Source organism: Lepisma saccharinum, chromosome 7 (assembly GCF_977018435.1).
Source record: "Lepisma saccharinum chromosome 7, izLepSacc3.1, whole genome shotgun sequence".
Lineage (NCBI taxonomy): Eukaryota > Metazoa > Arthropoda > Insecta > Zygentoma > Lepismatidae > Lepisma > Lepisma saccharinum.
The window spans coordinates 18227800-18251832 of NC_139235.1; the positions used below are offsets into that span (position 1 = coordinate 18227800).

Genomic DNA, 24033 nt, shown 5'->3' on the forward strand with positions numbered 1-24033 from the left:
TAAAAAAATACAGGAATGAGATTACATGCTTACATCCATAAAAATTATAACAAAGTGGCAGAATATTGCACTAAATTATAATTATAGATATACTAGTTCAGTAAAATTATTGATAATTTTACAATAAACCGATATGCCAATATCAGCCAATACAGATAGAACACCAATTGATCTGTCTGTTCCTTAGTTTACACTAGGGATGGGACCGATTAATCGGTACTCTATCGGTATCGGCCAATATAGGCATATTGGTGTATCAGTTTATCGGTATATCGGTAAAATTACAGATTATTTTACCGATCCGATATATCGTAAAATATCTTATAATTTAGTGCAAAATTCTGCCATTTTGTTGTAATTTTTATGGACAATCTCGATGCCCTACTTTCTAAAAAAGTAACTGTCCAAATATTCAACTTCTTTTGCACTGCAGTCACCTCGAAACACACATTTGTTAAGGAGATCAAGGAACATTTCATGTTCTTCAAGTACCATATCTAATTTTATATCGGTTATTGGTATCGGTACTTTATCGGTCAAAATTTCGTATCGGCCCATCCCTAGTTTACACCCTACTTCACTCTATGCTGCTATTGTTATTAAAATTAGAGTCGCTAGAGACCGGTAATTCCTAAATAAAATATTCTACAAGATATGGAAGTGTTTGACTACCTAGCGCATAAACGGAACAGGTCATCCACAGTGTCTGGATGATTTCTCAATCCGTTGGGCTCCTCCAAAATTTTAAACGTAGGGCCGATGAAGGCTTGGAGCATTCCCAGCAGTCCCTGAACACAACCAGCTTCCGAGGCATATTCGTCCACTAGTATGCTTCCCAGGTACAGGAAACAGCTATGTTGGTACACTTGGTACAATGTGACAATCTGCAAAACAATTATTATTTCATTTTATAACGATCTTGGTAACTGGAGTCATGGAAACAATTTTTCAAAAAAAGACAATTAGGTTCTGACGGTAAGGTATTTCAGTATTGGATAAGGCATAACTTACACCACGTGCCATCATTTCGCCAAGTAACTGAAGTCTAGTTTTGGCATGTACTTGCTGTTTCACTCTAGGTTTCACTACATCATGTGGCTTCAACAGGAGTTAAAACACGAATAGTAAAAATTGAAAACATAGGAAGGTGAGTTGGGTTAAAAGGTTAAAACAATTAGGTTAAAAGAGAATGTAGAGTGAGTGACCTGTCAGTCAGTTGCCAGCCAGAGATGGTCACTCTCTACATTGTCTTTTAACCTAATTGTTTTAACCCTTTAACCCTACTGACCTTCCTATGTTTTCAATTTTTACTATTCTTGTCTTAACTCCTGATGAAGCCACATGATGTGGCAAAAGCTAGAGTACATGTCAAAACTGGACTTGAGTTACATTTCAGTATTGGTTAATGTCATCACTAGAGGCATGCATATTTCGTTTTTGACGAAAACACGAAATGTAAAATAACATATTGTAATGTTAATTTTTCATGTTTCTGAAAGGTGTGAGGTGCATTTTCCTAACCTGTTTTGTCACTAAATAATGCAAAATGAACTGCAAAATACAAAATAGACCCTTAAACATGAAATTTAGGGTTTATTTACAGACGTGACACTTTCTGGTCTGAATTATCCTGTGAGTTATGCAATTCACGGAAAATCAGGTTAGCTACGATTTTTTGATTATGAAATTCCCTGACTTTTCCAGGTTTTCCAGTCCAGAAATGAAATTTTTCCAGACAAGTTTGTCATCATGATTTTTGCTTTTGAACTTCATGTTTTTCAATTAAATATGCAGGCACGTTAATTATTATGAATATGAATATACACAGTTATTACCTGAAAATTTACCAAGTGATTAATACAATGCTATTCAATGAAAAATAAATAAGTATTGTACTTCCCCATTTTTACTAAGTCATTACAATTAAGGTGGTGCAAAAAATCAATAAAAAATGTGGCATATCAAAGCTATACAATGTAACCTGTACACAACCTCTATTATATCAATACAAATGAGAAACAACAGAAAATTGGGTCTTGTACCTTTAGAAAATATGTAATAAGTTTAATGATTATTATAAAAATTGAAATCTTACCTTTCATAAATAATACTGGCAGATGTGACTACCACATAAAATTAATTTTTCCTAGTTATTGCAAGGATCTCCTCACCCAGCATATAAATTTCCTTCTCGGTTTCTTTAATAAGTCTTTTTTTTCTTTCACTCAACTCCTTGATGGCATCTGCAGCCCTTTTTTTAATCTCCTTTGCTTTCACAGTTTCCTCATCTTCTTTCTTCTTCTGTTCCAATGCTTCCATGTATCTGGAACGTGCATTTCTTGCAGCATGAACCATACCTTTATCTACAATGAGATTTACAATGCCTCCAGATGTATGGACTTTATCCCAAACATGTCTTTGAGCAACCAGTGACCTATGATGTTGATTTTCAACTACGCATTCCTTATTCACAGAAAAGCCTCTCTCTATACATGCATTTCCATGAAATAAGATAAAAATCATTTGTAAAAACTTCATCACTTCACACGAGCTTACATTGTGGGTTGTTATAAGATCATGCCAAAATTTATCAAGACGCTTGGTTTTTCGGGAATAACTATTCAAGAGTTGAATAACAGCTGGCTTAGAGGATATATGTCTGAAGTCTTGTTCAATTTTATCAGCAGAATTTCCAGTTAGTTGTCGCTTCTGAACAAATGTTTCCAACGTTACCTTCAAACGTGAAAAACTTGTTGCTTGTGACTTCGATATGACAAATGGGTCACAAAATGAGATTCCTTTGGTCAGTTTATATCATAAAGGAGATTTTTCCATGATTTTAGAACAAAGTGTCCTCAAACAGTATAAACATTCTTGCCTGAACTGGAGAATTTCGGCTGCTGTAAAATCAACATTGCGAAGTAATGCTCGTACTGAGTAACCCAAGTCCACTTTATCAGCAGGAACAATATTATGATCATCACACAAATTTATTTTTGTTAAAACTGTACTGTCAATTACTGCTTTCTTCACAAATTTGTTCATAATTACTGTTAGCATGGAAATAAGTTCAGTGTACAGAAAAGGTGCCATTGGTTGATCAGATTGAAATTCCTTCAAGAAAGGCTCAATCTGAGATGCAATTGTTTGGAAAAATGCAAGTTTTGCACCCAATAATTTATCCTCAACTCCTGCTACAACAATCCTGTAACTATGAGAGCTGGGTTCCTTCTTCGCTGTTTTAACACCATGGATGTACTTTTTCAAATGTGGAAGGACTTCTAATGCACACTGTACAACGTTCACATTTTCCACCCACCTTACTGAACAAATTTTTTTTGGAAATTTTGATGATCCAGAGTAGTAAATGTAATCGGCTCTGCGTGCTGGAACATATTTGAATAAGTTGTACAATGCTCTTAGAAATTCTACTAATAACCACTTAGTTGCTGTTATTCCTCCTTTCAATGCATTGCTGAGTGTGTGAAGACCACAACTTCCTATGTCAATTAAAACCGGGCTGCTTTCATCAATTTCAACACTTTGTTTAAAATCTCGTAAAAACTTCATGTTCACATTTGGTCCATCCATAGATATTTGAATCAATCGTTTGTGCAATATGGAGCTTAACTGTTGGTTGAAAGCACCCAAGATATCTGTTGATGTGGTATGTTTCAAAAATGCTGATCCAAAATATCGACATACAACTTCCATTTTAGATGAACTCCAATATCGTACCACGAAATCCATTTGCTCTTCATGGGAAATCTTGTTAAGAGATTCATCAAAAGCAATTGCATAGCATTCACTTTCTAAAACTTCCTTCTCCACCTCCCGTTGAAAATATGGACCCAAACCATAAGTAATGACATAAGCCTACTGCATTATGTTGCTTGGTGCGACATGGTTTGTGTTCCTTGGGTGGGTAGTCTGGGATTTTTTGAAGAACGGGGTGCCACATTGGAAAATCTACAACCATGTTTACCGTATTCATCATGAATAAACTTACTTGTTTAACCAAAGGCTCCAAAAGGTGAGCTGACTGCTTTCCAACACAACGAACAGCAAACCGTAGGCAGCGACAACATCTTTCCATTACTCTCAGATCAGCCTGATACTTTGCACATGCATTGGATAGGACTGGCCATATCTGTAAAGCAAGGAAAAGCAAATATATTGCTGTTATTTTTTTTACAACCTTTTTTGCCACTGTACTTTCTTCAATGTCCTCAGTATGAGTGAAGTGAGTGAGATAAATACATACATGAAAAAAAATGCAATTTTTGAAGGCCTGGCTGGACTATTGAACTATTGTGAATATCTAGACAACACTAAAAGGAGAAGAAATTTGAAAACAACTATGCTGATGTTGGCCGAAGAACGAGTTGAGCCTTAAGAGTTTGCCATGATCTGTCATCCAATATCATGTATTTTTATCCTTAACTTCATTTTTAACCCCTGTGCATTTCATACCCTCCCGTTCCTTGAAGAACAGTGATGAGTAGGGATAGATTTTTATGACTTAGTATATTTTTTTTGGTAAGGGTGATGTGTTCCCCAAACATATAGAACTTCATATTATGAAGAAACTAATTAAATTAAGGCACTTTTTACGGGCATATTTTGGTATTCATGGTGGTTGCGGTAAACGCGGTTTAAAATTACTTACGTGAAATTTAAAAGATTTCGTAATTCCGCGTTGCACTATTTAATGGTTCAATCCTATTAATTTCGAAGATCCACTGTCTTCATTCACAAAAGGGTACGGCGTTTGAAGCGGAGATGGTACCGCGTCAGTACATTGTTTGTTCCCGGGCGGCGGTGGTTGCGATTTTTCCCGTTCGGCAGCACTGGCGCGCGCATCTTGGTTTGCGTCGTCTGCTTCCTGTTGTCCGGTGGCGTTGTCAGTTGGGGGTTGGGGGGCTGGGCCGTGTTGCTCGGTAATGTGCCGTTCCTGTTCCCCGCGTGGCTGGAGGGGGGTCGAGTATGTGCACAGCATCTTTTCTTTTTCAGGTCGGGGATCTTTCTTGAGGACAGGGTGCCAAGTTGGGTGTGCTTGTCCATTGTCCAGGTTTAGTGCTGGTTCCAGCAGAAACTTGGCACCCTGTCCTCAGAAAGATCCCCGACCTGAAAAAGAAAAGATGCTGTGCACATACTCGACCCCCCTCCAGCCACGCGGGGAACAGGAACGGCACATTACCGAGCAACACGGCCCAGCCCCCCAACCCCCAACTGACAACGCCACCGGACAACAGGAAGCAGACGACGCAAACCAAGATGCGCGCGCCAGTGCTGCCGAACGGGAAAAATCGCAACCACCGCCGCCCGGGAACAAACAATGTACTGACGCGGTACCATCTCCGCTAAAAACGCCGTACCCTTTTGTGAATGAAGACAGTGGATCTTCGAAATTAATAGGATTGAACCATTAAATAGTGCAACGCGGAATTACGAAATCTTTTAAATTTCACGTAAGTAATATTTTGGTATATTTGGCCACTTTTTCATGATATAGCATATTTTGATGGATTTTCGGTCATATTCAGCATATTTTTGAATTTTCAAGAAATATACAGTCATTTTTGAAGTGGATTCGTTTTTAATCCCACGTTTACTAGAGTTTTTTCTTTCTTTTTGGACTGTAACAAAATATTTTTCATTTTTATTTGAAAATTTAGAGAAAGTATTCATTGTGCATTGCAACTCAGGGTCCATAAAGTGAACCAAAAATAGTACGTATTTGAAAATATCTGAGCATTTAGATATTGATGTTTGAAACAGTCCAGTTATAAGGGCATATTTTTCAAATTATAGTGCATATTTTGTAAAATTTTAGGTCATAAGAGCATATTTTATTTTGCATATTTTGGTGATTTTTAGGTCATAAAAATCCTAGCCCTAGTGATGAGATTGAAAATTTGGAAATATTCAAGAGGTTAACTGTCTAGACAATAGTCCTTGCACATTTTTATGATGTTAACAACATAATTGTTATCAATCATATAAAAATTGTTTTAATTACTCACTTTAACATAATGCAATTATATAGTGTCTTGTATACTTACTATATGATCACAGTTTTGTATTCTGGCTTATGCTGTTGTCAAGCCTACCAATATGTAAATAAATTAATTAATTTTCCAGCATAAAGCATAAGACAATTTCTTGGATCAAACAGTGAAAGCAAACAAAAATCCTTTGAATGCTCTAGAAGAATTTTTCAAAATTGATATTATTGCAGTTTGCAAACTTTACCGACATAGGGCAAAGGTCCAGGAACACCTTAATCCTAGATTCACCTTCCTGAGGATTTTCAGGTGTAAGATGATTTTTGCGGAAACCAAAGGATTGTACTTTTTTATTACAAATTTACAGACAACGAAGGCTTGTAAATGACCTAACAGGAATTCTATACAGAACTAAATACAAAATATCAATATCGATCTACAGGAGACATTTTTTTTTTAAAAAAAAATCAGGTCAAAACATGCAGTAACAGGTTAAAGTAAAATGTGAAATTGCTACTCATTGCTTCATGTTACAACTATATTACATACATATCAAAGGAACTTGAACAATTCAAGTAGGTGATTCAAACAGAAGTTTACTTCCCTTGAAATTCCTACTGAAACCAATGCTAAAATTCACATGTAATTCGGATTTTCAAACCTTTTATTTTGATAATTTGAATATACAGAGACAGACTTGGGGGAAAAAGAAAGTTGATGTTTGCTGTATCCAACCTTCTGCACCACTTTTTGTGTGCAAGTGTTCATTCTTGAACCCCCACTAGCCAATGATTTGTTAGTGGAAGTTCTTATCTGCCCTTAGTTGTTAGTTGGTAAGAGTACACTCTTTGCAATGTCAAAGTGTAGACATTAGAGTAATGTATTAGAGTCTCCCATGCTCGAGTGTATAGAATCAAATATCATTTCAATGTGACAATAATCATAGAAATATATGTGTAAAATTCCACCCTGGTAGTTTCAATCCATAATCATTTTCATATATCGCTATGTATTAATAAGATAGACTAAACTACATTTTAACATGGAGATGATGATTATGTTCACTTAAGTTTCAATTTCACTGTCTCTCACTGCACAATCCATATTTGGTGGGCCACAGACAAATCACGGTTATACGTGAACTATTGGGCTTCGAGCATATGCCACTCGTCTTGCCTGTTCGAGCATTATTCGCTCAAGCGAAGAAGGTGTCAATTCCTTACTCTATCTAGAGTCGTCTGTGCGAACTATTACAGAGTGGCCACTGTAGGACCATCATAAAATTGAAGTATAATTTCCTATTTTCAAGGCAAACTTTCCAAAAATTCAAGGGTACAAGCAGATGTTCTCTCTATTTCAACCTAATGTATTACTGCCTCTCACCACGTACACACAAATATATTAACAGCATAAAGGAGTCTGAACGATTCCAATGTAACCAAAAATTCTGAATCAAATCAATTGAACGGTATATACAGGGTGTCATTTTAATGGCACCCACAGACCATGGAAATGTACAGAGGACATCAAAACAAACAAATTTTCTCCATACACGTCAAATATTTGTTGCAAGTTTGATATCTACAAGTTTGTATATCCTGCGTTGTGGTATTGTGGTGCTGATAGCGGAAGTATCCAAGGTTCACGTTGTTACATTATGGCTAAAACACGCACAACCACGGGTTGTTAGGTTGTTACAACCTAATCATGTATCAGCAGGGAATATACTGCCATATTCACAGTAATTTTGCAAACTATTACATGTGTATCCCGTCTGTAGAGCTTGTTTTACTAACACAGTCGTCGGAGAGCTTGTTTTACTACTACTTATATCACTTTATTTTCAACCATTTTTGCCCCTTGCTACATAATGCCATGAATATACATTACATTATGTGTTACTTACCTTTGGAATTTTGAGTTCTTTCATTTCTATTTTGTCAACTGTTCAGTGTGTCACAGACAACGAATACCAGAAGGACGAAGTGGATAGACTAAATTGTAGATGCTAACTTGGCAACGAGATTTGCAAATATTTGATATGTAAGCTGAGACAAAAATCAATATTACCACTTCCATTTGAATGCCTCTCTTTCTACCATTTTTCGTATCGTTGTGTTTTCTCACTTTGTTTTACGGTACATAATGTGGCTGATTGTAGCTGTCGTTTTCGCAGAATGTGTGTGTTCCTTGTCATCCTGGAACGCATCGCTTCACAACAGGAAATTACGTCTCAAATGCAATCAAATGTTGTGTGGTTGCCATCATTCAGGTGGCAAAATGGGCTTTTTTGAATGACTGTAGCACCGAAACTACACACCAACAAGAAAAATGTTACTGAGAAAAGTTGTTTGTTTTGATGTCCTCTGTACATTTCTGTGGTCCATGGCCATCATTAAAATGACACCCTGTATATTTAATTTAAGATGTGGAGTTTACATTTGCCATTTCACATACTCAGACTAGAAATACATCTACAAACACATGTCACAAATGTTACGAGATATAGTAATGTACAAAAAAAAAAAAAAGAGAGAGAGAGAGAGAGTAGTTATTTTTGTAAGAATTTCAAGAAATCAATTTCAAGATATCTACAGAGGTTGGACAAAATAATATGAACACCCGATTAGATGAGTTCCATTTTCGGAGTAAACAAAAAAAAAAAAAAAAAAAAAGGTAGTTAATTTTGTAAGAATTTCAAGAAATCAATTTCAAGATATCTACAGAGGTTGGACACAATAATATGAACACCCGATTAGATGAGCTCCATTTTCGGAGTTATGTGCTGACTGCACTAGCATGCACGGAATGCATCTTTTGTTTTCTCCATGTCCTATGATCCCTCTGCTAGAGGTATGAGCCACCAGTAAGCCTGTGAACAGCTTCATGTTGTGTTGCGCTACTATAATGTCTGACCTTACAGACTTCCAACGAGGGCAAATTATTGGTGCATCTGTAATAACGGTCATACCACTAGCACTGTCGAAGATTGGTTTCATGAGCACGATGATAAACTTACACATCTTCACTGGCCTGCACAATCGCCTGATTTGAATTTTATCGAGCCATTGTGGTCAGTGTTGGAAACCAGAGTACGGGCCTGTTTCCCTCCGCCAGTCAATCTCAAGGAATTAAAGCAGTTTCTTGTTGAGGAATGGTATAGCATCCTACTGACTACCATCCAGGATTTGTATGCATCCATTCCCAGGAGGATTGAGGCTGATCTCAAAGCCAAAGGCGGTCCCACACCATATTAGGCGGGTGTTCATATTATTTTGTCCAACCCATGTATCTTATCTTGCAATAATCTTCTGTCTGTCAGATAGATTGTTCTCAAAGGACAATAACAAAGTGAACGGATTGAGAGAATTCTGTTTGATTTTCCATGCAGCTTTCTTTTATTTTCATTCCTCGATAAAAATAAAAGCTAAACTGTGAAAAACTTGCCTCAGGGCATTAATAAAATACGTATAAATTTCATGGGATTTGGATTAATAAAAGCTGAAATTTTTCATGCCTACGGAGAAAATTTCAAGCAGAATTCACGCATAATTCCCGGAGCCAATAATTCACGTATAATTCCTCGAATTCAAGGAATTCCCGGTGAGTAGCCACCCTGTATTAGAAACTCGATCGAAAAGCCCTCGATGCATCACTCTAGTGGACATAAGAGAAAAAATAGAAGCTCTAAGGGAAGTGGAAAGAGGTGTAAGGAATGTTGTTACACGAGTAGTGATTGTGATTTTGTGTTAATACAGTGTATTTACTTAAATGTGTTTTCCATTTACAGGTAGCTTAATTACTATTGTGAGAGGTATTGTTTTTGGCTTGCACTATAGGACCATGCACAAAAAACATCAATTTTTAATGTAATGTCTACTGTATGACAATAATTTTCTTTATAGTGTAGTAGTTCTGTTTTATTGATTTTCTTTAATAATGCATTAAAAAGAGTCTACTGCATTAAATTTTACCCACACTGAAATTCCTGCCAGATAATTACCCACTATCATCAAGTTGGAAAGACAAATGCTTTACCTCTGTTATCACACCTAGGCAGGGATGAACTTCTCCATTGTGTACTACAGGATTGGTATGCCTAAAGATTGCAGCTAGTCTGTCTAACCATAGCACGGGGTCTGTCTTTGTTCCCTTCTCAGCCTTTACGTCATTCTAGAAAAAGAAAAATGTTTTTAATGCAACGTTCGTATCACTAACATGGTTTTGTTAATTACATTCACAATGATTAATAAATATGTATAAACTATTATAAGGTTTTGTTAGTTCTTCTACAATAGTGCCCCTGGATGACTTATTTGTTTGACTGATTAATTTTTTCAGTATGGGCATATCAGCACATAGGCTATTTTTAACCAACAAGCAATACTGGGATAAGCCTCTGCACTAAAACAAAATTGAGCACAGACCCTCAACAAGAAAATAAAATACAGGGTGTCCACAAAGTCTCTCTACAATTTTCCACATGTATTTCGGACACACTGTACTATCTTAGTTCATGGTGTCTGTTGTATAATAACAGTAAATATTAAAGTTTTTACATTGCCGTTGTTTGTTCTAGGTGCCCCACTGACATAGCAGATTATGTTGTATGAAAATGTGGTCCCCACAAGAGAAAGCACAGTGCGTTGCTTGGTTCATCGAAACAAACTGTGATGCACAAACGCAACAACATTTCACGTATGAGAAAACCACACCATTTCGTCCTACTATCCGCCAATGGCAATAAAAATTTATGGAGACTAGGTCCGTGTTGCGGGGACAAGATTTTCATATAACGCAGCCTGCTACACCACTGGGGCACCTGAAACAAACAACGACAATATTAATTTAAACTTTGATATTAACAGTTTATTACAGACCACTACCATGAACTGACATACTATATGGTGTTCGCAATACATGTGGAAAGTTGTAAAGAGACTTTGTGGACATCCTGTATGTCTGTTAAAAACTTCCTTACTGAATTTTTTAAAACTAATTCATTCATTCATTACTTAACAAGAACTAAAACTATACTGTATTTGGGACTAAAAATCTCCTTACATAAAAGAAGAATAATAATAATAAAAAACACACAAACCAACTTACGAATTAGTGTTGTTAACACGAAAAACTAAACACGAAAAATTAAGTGGTACTTTTGGTACTTCAGTCTCTCTCTCTCTCTACACTACAGCATAATTCTTAAACTACAACAGCAATGAGTATATCTTACTTGACTTACTTCCACAAGCTGGCAAAGTGGATTGATCTGTATCCAGCATATTTCCTTCATGGCCTGCTGAATCTGGTCAGGTGGCATTCGACCCAGTATAACTGCTACCCCTATATAAAGACCAATCAATTATTTAATGCATTCACATCTGAACAAGAAAACAAAGAAAAACATATCACTGTCAAACTGATCATGTGTTTTGATATTACAATTATTATGGCCAGGACAGATTAATCTGTAGTCTTATCAATATTGGCCAATGTCAGCATTTTAGTGTATCAGTAAAATTCTGAATAATTTTAATCTAAGCATCTGATAATTTAATGCAAATGTCACTCTCATCTTCAGGGACTGGATACAAAAATCACCTGGTTTATATTCCGAGAAAACTTCATCATCATTCGCGGTTAGGAAAGCTTCTAGAATTATTTATGAACGTAGTTTCGAACAGTAAATCTTTTAATTTTGTACACAAATATACAATAATTCCATGTCTTTTTGCAAAAAATTACTTCATTTGCCTATTAATTTAGCAACAGCATAATGCTAAATACACACACAGGATTGGCCCACCAACTGTGGCAACCAATTTTAATGAAAATTACAAGCTAATAACAAAATAATATCAACATATAACACAATTGCCATTAGAAACCCAGCATAAAACAAAAAAAAAATGACTATGGGCAAAAATGGTCATATCCCCTGCTATACTTGGACTGTCATAAAAATTTACTGAATGTCAATCAACAGCTTTCTGTGAATGGTCAATAGGCAAATAAAGTAATTTTTCGCAAAAGACACATGGAATTATTATTGTGTAAGAAGTGAACATAACAGCACTTGTACTGTGAATTTCAACTGCACTCCTTTCTTTTCTGTTGTTGTCAACTAGTTAATCAATATTCAGGTTCCTTAAACTTTACTAATTTTATGTTGGTACTTTGTCAGCATTGGCAAAACTTTCATATACAATTCTTTATTTCAATTATATATACAGTGGAACCTCGATTTTACCTTCCTGGATTTTACATTTTCCTGCATAATACATTCCATCTTAATAGTTTCAGCAAAATGTTACAAACTTTTCCTCGATTTTTACATTTTCCCGTATTTTAAGTTTTCAGCTTGTCCCCCAGAAACATGCACAGTGCGGTAATTTGAAATCGAAACAATTTTTCCTCGGTAGGTAGCACCACTGTGCAAGCTTTCTGTGGTGCGAACAAATGAGGGGTATCTAACGAATAATCGGTGCAGAGATCGTGGATCTTGAGCGACATTGTTTTTGTGTGGCACTGTTAAGTGTGGGCACATGTCGTGAAAGTGCGTTGTGATTTCAACGTGGTACATAAACCAAACATCATGTTTTGTGCACACCTGGGTAACACTGCTAAGGAAACATTTCACATGTTGCACCAAGTGTATGGGGACAATTGTTTATCCCATAGGCATGTATTCGAATGGCACAGGCATTTCATTGGAGGGCGGAAGTCAATTGAAGACGACGAACATCCAGGTGCAGTAAGGTCAGTGAGAACACCGCAATTTGTTGAGAAAGTGAGGACAATCATTACTGAAGATCGAAATAACAGACAGACTGTTACTGCTGGATTTTATCTTGAGATACTGAAACGTTTATACAAAGAATAACACGTGTGAAGTTCAAGTATTGGGTTGATGGCAGCTGGTGTCTGCTTCATGACAATTCTCCAAGTCACAAGGCTCTGATTGCGAAGGAATTTTTGACTCGAAAAGCAATCTATGTGTTGTCACACCTAGCCTATTCACTGGATCTGGCTCTGTGTGATTATTTTCTATTTCCTAAAGTGAGACCTGCACTAAAATGTTCCTATTTTCATGATGTACCAACAATCAAGAAGGCCACGACAATGATTTCAAACAGCATTACACAAAACGAATTCCAGAAATCCTTCTATGCATTGGAAGGTAGAGTGCAACAATGTGTGGATGCAGGAGGGTCATAGTTTGAATGATCCCAGGTACGTAAGTTTCTGTGAACACTTGTTTATTTTTTATAGCACCAGTCTCGATTTCAAATTGCCACACTGTGTATAGGGGCTATCCACGAGTAAACAAAAACATATCGAACGGCACAATCGATTGTGGAACTGTAGCACAACAACTTCCGGTTCACGGCGGCCGGGTAATTCAAGCATGTACTTGTAGCCTTTCTTCTCGTTTTGTATACCGGATGAAATGGATCATATAAAAGCACTTGACGACGAGGAGAATAAGAGATATCAGGGCAAAGTAGAGGCCTTTGCATATCAATTGGATGAGCAACTAGGAAGTAATACGGCATTATTCCAGGATGAGATCCATTTGCTAATCGTCGTTGCATTGGCGATATTTGTAGCCTACATATTTAATAGAAAGTAATTTTTCCTACAGAGCGAGAACGCTTAAAGCATGTAAATCTTTGGATGCATACATTTATGTTTTAAGTGAAAAAGTGTGAGATGTACGGACATACAAAAAACGGGAAAAGGAGCTTTTTTTCTTCTTTCTTCAGTCAGGGCGAGTCAGAGGGATGCGGTTTCGTTCCCGTTTGAACGCAGAAATACAAAACGCTCATTGTTATTTTAAGTCAATTTTCTACTATTTGTGTTAAACATGACCATGAAGGTGAATAATAAACTGGAAAAATTACTGATGGGACAAACACAATGACACACCATTGCCTGACCATGGTGTTCAAACCAAGGACCTCTTCTCTATCAATGTTGAAAATATTTCCATTGCAAAAGACGAAAATTAATAATAGTACCGGCACTTAATTTTCTGGTTTCAAAAAAAAATATTTCCTCTGGTTACACACACAAAAAAAATCTGGTTACACAAAAATTTAGTACAGTTCGTGTGCACTTCAAGAACATAACGTGTAACCTATCTGACTGTGACCGAGCATTTTTTGAAAGGAAAAGTAATATTTTTGCTCATATCACTAGAGAGAAAATCGAGATTTTAATGATTTCTCTTCTACCTTTAATGAAGTGCAAGGGGTGTGGGATGCAAAATTTTTGGTTGGGAAGGGAACAGGACGGGGTATTTTTAAAGTCCTAACGTTCAAAACTGGAAAAATATTGTTATTTCCCGACTAAATTGGGAGATAATAGGAGCGGAAAATATTCAACATTACCCGATACTAAAAAAATATTAATTATACACACAATTTCACTCTCGGGTGATGATTTATTTTGCATTTCTGGAATAAAAAACTGCTAATTTCAATAAATTTCGGACATTTAGTACAAAAAAAAAATATGTAGGGAATAAACTACTTTTAAACTCTTATCATTTTTTCCGAAATCTTGATCGGACCGGGATTTTTTTTTCAGGTTCCGACTTTTTGGATTCGTGCACATCCGTTGTTATTACTGGCGAGTCTACTCCTTGCTAATGGACTTCCAATTTTCACGCCTGACAGCTTGAATGCAATAATTTTGGCGCCTAGATCTCGAGGAAATTGATGAAGAAAGATCCGTGAAAGATTATTTAGCCCTGATCGTAGTTTACATCCTCCTTGTACACACCCATTCGTTCCTTTCATACATGACACATTCTCAGCTCCCTTTAGCAGCATGTTATGAGCCTACGAACCGGAAGTTGTTGTGCTACAAGTATGGCGTCTGCGCGAAGACACTTCCTTCCGGTGGATAGCCCCTATATAATTGAGGTTCATACTGTATATATCTAGTGAATAAAAGGAAGATGGGCCAGAAGAATAAAAATGAGAATGGAATAGGAAGCACTCACCAAGCACAGTAAAAGTTCAAATTTTCGTTCTTGACCTGGCAACCTTGCAGGTCAAATGCTTATTTTGGTATGTACCATTAACATTATTATTATTATTTTAAATGCCTAGTGATGTGGCCAGCTTCCAGTATCTTGTGAGTGTTTCCATTTCCTCATATAATAAATATAGCAGAATTGCTCGAACTTTCCTTACAATTTATATAGTTCAGCACATAGCATGAATGTGAATATGAGCACATTCCAGCTTCACGGGTTAAATAAACCAACAAGTGAAAGCAATAAGCCATTTAATCCTAGTTCAAGTTAAAAGTTCCATGCATCATTACTAGAGGCATGCATGTTTCGTTTTTGACGAGAAAACCAAATGTCAAAAAACACATTGTAGTGTTAATTTTTCATGTTTTTAAAAGATGAGAGATGCATTTTGCTACCATGTTTTGTCACGAATTAATGCAAAATAAACTCTTAAACACGATTGGATTGGATTGGATTGATTTGGTGTTTTAAGTCCACTTTATGCACAGTAAGGCTAATCGGGACTGGACCTACAGTTTAAAGTGGGATCCGAACCACTTGTGCCTCCACCGGGTATCGAACCCGGGACCCCTTGATTACAAGGCGACGACGCTACCACTGCGCCATTGGGGAGGCCCTCTTAAACATGAAATTTAGGGCTTATTTACTGATACGACACCTTCTAAGGTCTGAATTATCCTGGGAGTTATGCAATTCACAGAAAAATGATTAATGCTGCTGTTAATATTGTAGAAGCAAAAATGGACTCCTTTACACAGAAATAAACTTAATACTCTGATAACTACAAAATGTGCTTTTAGAAGTGAAATGTTAATTTTGTGTAATAAGCGTAGTTTTTAAATCAGATTTAGGATTATATTCACAAATTTAAAACCAAATGTATTTTTTTTATACCACTTTTCATCCAATTTTTCACCGCTATAACACCGAAATTTTATTTTATTTACTGCTTTTGAACCCGAAATTGACCGAAATTTTGCTTTTTTATTTACCAAAATTATGTGCCTCTAATCATTACATCTTCCAGTGGCATAGTCTCCCATGTTATCTGGTGTACCAGCAGTGAAGCAACTTTTTTCCCATATATAGAAATTGCCAAAAAATTTAAAGTTGTCAGATTTCTGTTATTTTATTTGCAAGGCTGCATTGGTGAATTATTTCTATTATAACTAATTAATATATTGTATCATTCTCTACGAATGACGGGATCAAACCTGCCACTCCCAATTGATTTATGGGTGATGTAGTTTAATTATCATTCATCCTCAGATGGTGGAAGCACTTGTCATGAGGATAAGTCTGATGCTAAGCAGCAAGAGGTAATCCTGAAACAAAATGTACTAACTAAAACAAATATAAATGTAAAATAATACTGACTCTCTCCAGACTTCTCCTTCCTTCTCAACCTAAGTCAGACTCCCAAAAGTACTCCTGACCAGAGATGTCCAGCCTCCGGATGCCGGGCCTCAGCCTCAGCCTCGACCTCCAGGAGCCTTGCGAGGATGAGGCTGTGTGAGGCCGAGTTGGAGTTCGGAGGCTAAGGCTGTGCAAGGCCGGAGGCCAACCTTGAGCTTGGAGGCTGAGGCCTTGTGAGGCCAGAGACCGAGTTGGAGTTCGGAGATTGAGGTTGTGTGAGGACGGAGGTTGAAATTGAGCTTGGAGGCTGAAGCCGTGTGAGGTCAGAGGCCGAGATGGAGTTCGGAGGCTGAGGCTGAGGCTGTGTGAGGCTGGAGGCCAAGTTGAAGGTTAGAGGCTGAGGCCATAGGCCGAGATGGAGTTCAGAAGCTCAGGCCGTGTGAGGCTGAAGTTTGGGCCTCGCAAGCAAATCAAATGAACAGCTCTCATCACAAGATAGCAGAATCCGATATGCATCTCGCTTCCAATGGATTGAACTACGGGAATTTTTAAGAAGTTCGGACTTTGTGGAACTGTCTTTATCCTTCAGAAAGGAAGCCCGCCTTCTACCAGTTGTTGATATGAGCCATGCCAGAGGTGATTTTTGGCCTCGAGGGTAGGTTGCATTCCTTTATTTGGTATATCGCTGGGCTCTCTGTGATGTAGGGTGCAGTCTGTTCCTTTTTCTCTGTTTCATTTTGTCAGATGTTATTTTGAGTGTATTCTGTAAAAATGTTCTTAAAAAAGTGAAAATATACACACATTCCATACCTCGTAAAATTCTGTGTTAAATCTAACATGATTATTAATATTGTGTAATCATTAGTCCCTTCTCTTAACACACACAAGATTTCCCAGGAACTGTAGAAGAAATTTGCCAACTTCTTGTCAGGATGTCCAGCCTCCAGAAGCCTTGTGAGGCTGAGGCTGAGGCAGAGATGGAGATCGGAGGCTGAGGCCATGAGAGGCCAAACTTGATCTTGGAGGCTGAGGCCGGAGGCTGAGATGGAGATCGGAGGCTGAGGTTGAGTTGGGAGTTCAGAGGCTGAAGCCGTGTGAGGCTGAGATGGAGTTCGGAGGCTGAGGCTGTGTGAGGCCAGAGGCTGAGAAGGAGTTTGGAGGCTGATGCCCTGTGAGGCTGACTTGAGTTTGGAGGTTGAGGCCCTGTGAGGCTGATTTGGAGGTCAGAGGCTGAGGTCTTGTGAGGCCGACCTACAACTCTGAGGCCTGGCCTTGCAAGGCCGAAGTCAAATGGCCATCTCTGCTCCTGACTATCTCAAGTCAATTCCAAAAGTGTCTCCCTACAAGCCTGCCTTCCCCTCTAAACCTCTGCCAGTGGAGATTTCCTCCATGCCGATTCGTCAAGTATTTCTTCCTATTCAGTAAGCAGATTGCTACCTGTTTACCTGTTTGCTTCTTGTTACTCCAATGTTTCAGGAAGTCTGTACACACTTGACTCTGCATAATTAAAATACCTCAGAGGAGCAGACAGCTGGTGAAAAATAGTGAATGACCCTCGGTCAGATTGAAGCTTCTAGAGAAAATATAATTCTATAATTCATTACGAAATAATAAATACATACAATAAGTAATTGTTGTGGTAAACCAGGTCAAATATTCAGAATACGCCAGAAGTATCTTCCTACTGCTAACACATGACTTCATTCAACCTATGATATATTTCTCCCTTGAAGGGTCTGTTGTAATGGTTTTATCATGAAATAACTTCACTATTGTACAAAATATTGTGCTAGTCACAAATATCAGCCGAGGAGGACCTGTCCTTAATTGCTACGTGGGGCAGTTATTGATTGGCATTGTATTCCAGAGAATCAGGTTCAAGTCCTGATCAAGCCTGCATATCTCGCTTAAATTTCTACATACTACAATTTATTAGGTATCATACAGATCCTGCAGAATTTTTCTTGATTACCTTTTAATGTCAGAAATATGACAGTTATTAAGTGAAGGTGTGTCTTAGGAATTCCTCGGTCGGGTAATCTGAAGGTTGGATATGTTCCGATCTTGTCTCTGCATAAAGCAGCTCTGGCATACCCAGCCTCATATCTGGCCAGAGTATGGTGCTGATCACACCACTTCCAAAAATAAAAAATGGCCAAGATCGTGAATGTGTGGGGCCCTACCTACCTCCCAAACCCCATACGTGCCTTAATGGCATGGAGGAACAGACACAGGTAGCGTTACCATGAGAATCATTTTTAAAAAAATACATCAGAATGTTGTCAACTCACCCTTCAAAAGTCCTATTGCAGCTTCATTGGATATACTAAAGGTATCTAATGATTGCACTATTTGGACAAGACCACTGAAATGAACAGCCATGTGGTCTCTACATGCGCTGCATATACTTTGTAACGAGTTGGCAGCGGCTGTTGCAAGAGGGGGCTGTTGTAGGCAAAACAACAGAAAGTTCAAAACAGGTTCTGTAAGAAAAGATTAAATCAATTATTACATCCATACAGAAAAATTACCATACATGAAAAACACACACAATTGGGCAACAAAATACAAAGTGAAATGAAATTGTCAAATTTGATGCATAAGATGTATTTACATATATAATGTTACATATGACTGGCTTAATGACTTATGACCGACTACAATACTTGCATGAAATTATCTCATGTATTTCTAAAAAAAATTCTTACTACACTGAAGTGTTACGTATATAATGTAAAAAAGTTGCATCTCAATCACTTCAACTGCACTTATAATTATGAAATAAGAATAACTGATTATGTAAGGCATAAGTTACACCACATGCTATAATTTACCTAAGTAGAGTCAAATCTTAATAATTTTAAGATTTTTTAAAAAGCAGTATTTCGCAACACACGTGAATATATTAAAAACGAGGTAACACCACAACACCTACCTTGTACAGTCTTCCAAATTTTCTGACAAAACCTCAATTCTTTGGTATGAGAGAAAAGAAAGTATTGTGGTAAAGTTAAAACATGTTTCAAAACAACAAAAATGATGAAAAGTATTAAAATTCGGGGTTGGTCCGATAATTTCGTAGACAAAACAAAATGCATGTAAGATTAATACTACTGTTAATAAAAAATAAGCTCCAAGGTGTAACAGCTCTTTGAGGGCCAGGCCTTGTGAAGCAGCCCTTTTTTTTTATTGGGTGTTACATGGTCAAAGCATTGAGTCAAATTGCTGCTGTTTTCTCACCAAGGTTGGAGCTTGAGACTTCTTTTTAAGTAACTCCCACTTGTCCTCAAGCTGCTAGAGCAGCACCAAAATGTTGAGAGCTTCCATTCGGAATCAAACCCAGAGGTGGGAGAGCTAAACCTTTGGCTACTTGTGAGCTCACTACTAGCAATTAAAGTAACAACATGGTCCACAAAGAGAAGAATAGATTTCATTGCATTACATTCATGATGGATGCAGTAAACATGGTTTAAGTATTAAGTATGAGAAGTTTTCGGTGAAAGAAGTGACGTGCTACCATCTTTCCTCCAGATGCCGTACCCTTAGTGAATGAAGGCAGTGATCATTCACAAATTTAAAAAAATACGAGAGTAAGTCAAAAAGTATATGCACTTTCACCGTATTTTCCTCAGGCTCGCCGCACTACCTTCAGCGCTTGTGTGCTATAAGGTTGTACTGCATGATGAGGAAGTGTGTATTACTCACTATTGAATACAAAATAAATACGTAAAATAATATTAAAACTTTTCCAACTTACGTGAGTGAGTATATGTTAATCCGGACGACGTTTCGGAGGTAAATATTTCCTCCTTCTTCAGGTGTAACTAGATATCTAGACACTGGACATGGTGTCATGTAAGTGTTTTTTACCGATACCTTCAACCATATCCCTATTTAACACTTTTTTTTACATGACACCATGTCCAGTGTCTAGATATCTAGTTACACCTGAAGAAGGATGAAGTATTTACCTCCGCAACGTCGTCCGATTAACATATACTCACTCACGTAAGTTGGAAAAGTTTAATACTATTTTACGTATTTATTTTGTAAGGCTGTACTTTTGTGGTCATGTGGCCAAGGTTTGATCTTAATCGCTCCATTTTTTTCTTTCTTTTGCTACAGATTAAACATGGCCGCTCCGCTGGCAGTATGCACCAAGGAAGAGCAGCGATCAGTGATCCGATTTCTCTGGTCTGAAGGTGTGTCAGGGGTTGAAATCATCACAGCCTTTCAGTACAATACAGGGAGAGCGCTTCACCATGTAGAATTGTGTATAAGCTGATCGAGAGGTTTAAAAATGGCTGGACAAGCGTGAAACACAAGGCAGGAGTATGCCCATCAACCTCGACAACTGATGGGAAGATTCAACAAGCTTGAGAGATGATTCTGATGAACCGATGGTCACCCATCATCCAAAGAGATTATTCTGACATCATCAGATGTACTGAAACGCTGTGATGAATTTCAACCCCTGACACACCTTCAGACCAGAGAAATCGGATCACTGATCTCTGTTCTTCCTTGGTGCATATTGCCAGTGGAGCGCCATGTTTCATCTGTAACAAAGGAAAGAAAAATGGAGCGATTAAGATCAAACCTTGGCCACATGACCACAAAGTACAACCTTATAGCACACAAGCGCTGAAAGCAGTGTGGCCAACCTGAGAAAAGTTGTAGTAAAAGTGCATATACTTATTGACTTACCCTCGTATATTCAATTCTGCAATGCGAACACACAAAACTTCTCATATGTAATCATACCATTACTCTGAAAACAAAATGTTCAATTTGCACACTGTTCAACACTACACACCTAAAGACTGTGGATGCCTCTCTATCCACTCACACAATTCTCCAAGGAGTAATACTGAGGTGTGCCTCACTGCTACGTGAGTATTTTCGGGAAGATTAAGTATGGCTTCTACCACTTTAGGAACTACGTCGCTTTCTTCCCTGTAAATGCGAGAAAATCAACCGATTAATAATTAATTAACCAAAGCCACAGAAACTAAGATCAAATGTCAGATGGAGAAGTACATTTTCACTTACCTATTTTGTATTCAATACAAGTTTAAAAACACTAAAATCATTCTTGACTGTATGCATTGCTGTATGCTTGTTGAATCCCCTGGAAACATACTATGGCAAGTCGAATGAATAACCTTAATTTGGTTTTGTTTCTTATGTAGTAGATTTCTGTATGTAGGGTTGCACAGGTTTGCTGCATTTTAGCACAGACCTATTGCTGCTCTACATATATTTTCAACTTTGGGCCAGTGCCTGTTTACGTTAAGAAGAATAAGTCTTTGGGTTCTACGTGCAGTCACATATGAGCCACTACGAAGGTCTTTCCACCCATCTGCCTACGAACTGAGGTTATTGTTGAACTTCTTCCTGTATTAGTAGGGGCATGCATATTTCGTTTTTGATGAAAAAAACGAAATTTGAAAAAACACATTGTAGCGTTAATTTTTCATGTTTTTGAAAGGTGTGAGATGCATTTTGTGACCATGTTTTGTCACGAAATAATGCGAAATGAACTGCAAAAAGGTAAATTAACTCTCGAACACGAAATTTAGGGTTTATTCACCGATGCGACACCTTCCGAGGTCTGAATTATCCTGAGAGTTATGCAATTCCCGGAAAATTGATTAAATCTGCTGTTAATATTGGAGAAGCAAAACTGGACTCCTCTACACAGAAATAAACTTAATACTCTGATAACTACATAAATGGGATATTAGAAGTGAAATGTTAATTCTGTGGAATAACTGTAGTTTTTAAATCAAATTTAGGATTATATTCACAATTTTAAAAGCAAATGTCTTTTTATATACCACTTTTCATCCAATTTTTCACCGCTATAACACCGATATTTTATTTTATTTACCGCTTTGGAACCCGAAATTGACTCAGTTTTTGTACCGAAATTTTGCTTTTATATTTACCAAAAATATGTGGCTCTATGTATTAGTAAACTTGCTGGTGTGGTAAGCATACACAGAGATATTGAATTTTCATTTGCAGAGAAATTTCTGTAAGTTTTAGGCTGGCAGAGGGCAAGAAACAACTCCTCTTCACTGGTACAAATGTGTATAGGAGGCACCATCTTCAAAATAACAAAAATGCTCACTTGATTAGTGTTGCAGCCTTGAGGCAGTTTTGTAACAGTTGTTACTTACCCACACATGAAAACCATATGGCCAATAACTGAAATAAGGAATCATAGATGGCAGCACATGGAAGAAATATTAGGATCGCAGATTATAGAGAAATTGCATATTTAGACATTTACCTTTTTAGAAAGTAGGGCATGGAGATTATCCATAAAATGTAGAACAAAATGGCAGAATTTTGCAATACATTATCAGATAATAATCGATATATTGGATTGGTAAAATAATCGCTAATTTAACGATAAAACCGATACACCGATATGCCTATATCGGCCGATACCGATAGAGTACCGATTAATTGGTCCCATCCCTACTTCTTTATATTGATATTTACTCTCCGAGAACAGGCAATACTTTTCTATTGTTTGGCTATTTTGTAGTGTCAAAAAAATACCACATGACACTTTCACAGAATCTAATGATGAAGGAATTGGGAGCATAAAATTCACAATCTTCGCTTATTGAAAAACCATCCTGAAGCTCACCAGCTAAATGCCCATTCACCCGAACTTCCAACAGATGCAGAGCCGAGCAGATAAGAAATTTCCACTCAGTTCTGCAGAGTCAGATAGACAATGGTCCTTGCTGGCAGTGAATGCAACTCCAATGGAACTTTCCACCTGCACCGAGGGATATCCCACCTGAACAGCTGGATAATTACAGAGAAAGTTGGTGCATTTCTGTTGTTTTTTGGTTCCTCGATTGCCATTAGATACACTGTTGTTGCCTATATGCCTGCATCCATGTCGTCAGCTGTTCACAGGTGTTAGTTGCTGCAGTAGGGGAATCCACATATGGTGTGCTTGACTGTCAGCTATCAGTGTTCAGTTTAGGTTGGAAGTGCATCATGGCATGCGTTACCTTGATTTTAGTGTCTATGAGTGGCTGCACTTTGTGCTTGATATGTACTTCTTGATTTTGTGGCTGTCATATTAGATATATTTTGCAAATCCCGTGGTGGGTTGGAATTTTTTTTGCATTTGTTATGTGCTGCTGAATTCTCTCATTGATTGATCTGATGGATCTGCCGATGTAATGAGCCTTGCACTCACACTCTGCATCATAGACACCTGGGTTGTGGAGGGGGAAGAGGAAGTATGTTTATGCTTGTTTAGTCTGTCAACTATTTTGGCAGTTGGTTTGTGCGCTACTTGGATGTTATAGGAGAGAAGGGCTTTGGAAAGTCAGTTGGATGTGGAACGATAGGGGAGTTGTGGTTGTGTGAGTTGTGTGACCTGGAATTCTGCTTTACTGCATCACACGGAGAGATGATGTTCAGTGTATCCATGCTTTATCGCTAGTTCAGTGATGGTTGATATCTCGTCCCTTACATCTTCTTCTCTGGAACAGTAGGAGAAGGCTCTTCAGTAGAAGTTCAGCCACATATTAGTCTTTTGCTTGGAACAACATCTTTTGAAGAGACTTGCAGAGAACATCGACG

General features: G+C 37.6%; 1 protein-coding gene across 6 annotated transcripts in view; it reads right to left on the reverse strand.

Annotated features, from left to right (window-relative positions):
* Nucleotides 1-24033, reverse strand: part of Tnpo-SR (transportin 3) — a 100134-nt gene that overhangs the window by 15297 nt on the left and 60804 nt on the right. For 4 of the 6 annotated variants that reach the window (XM_083125035.1, XM_083125040.1, XM_083125037.1 and 1 more), the window contains 6 exons: nucleotides 21230-21369; nucleotides 18705-18896; nucleotides 11245-11354; nucleotides 10047-10181; nucleotides 4010-4150; nucleotides 673-884 (listed from right to left, as the gene is read on the reverse strand). In XM_083125035.1, the coding sequence (XP_082981161.1) occupies nucleotides 673-884; nucleotides 4010-4150; nucleotides 10047-10181; nucleotides 11245-11354; nucleotides 18705-18896; nucleotides 21230-21369 (930 nt within the window). The remainder of the gene's footprint in view (nucleotides 1-672; nucleotides 885-4009; nucleotides 4151-10046; nucleotides 10182-11244; nucleotides 11355-18704; nucleotides 18897-21229; nucleotides 21370-24033) is intronic. The other 2 variants (XM_083125036.1, XM_083125042.1) reach the window with 1 other exon arrangement.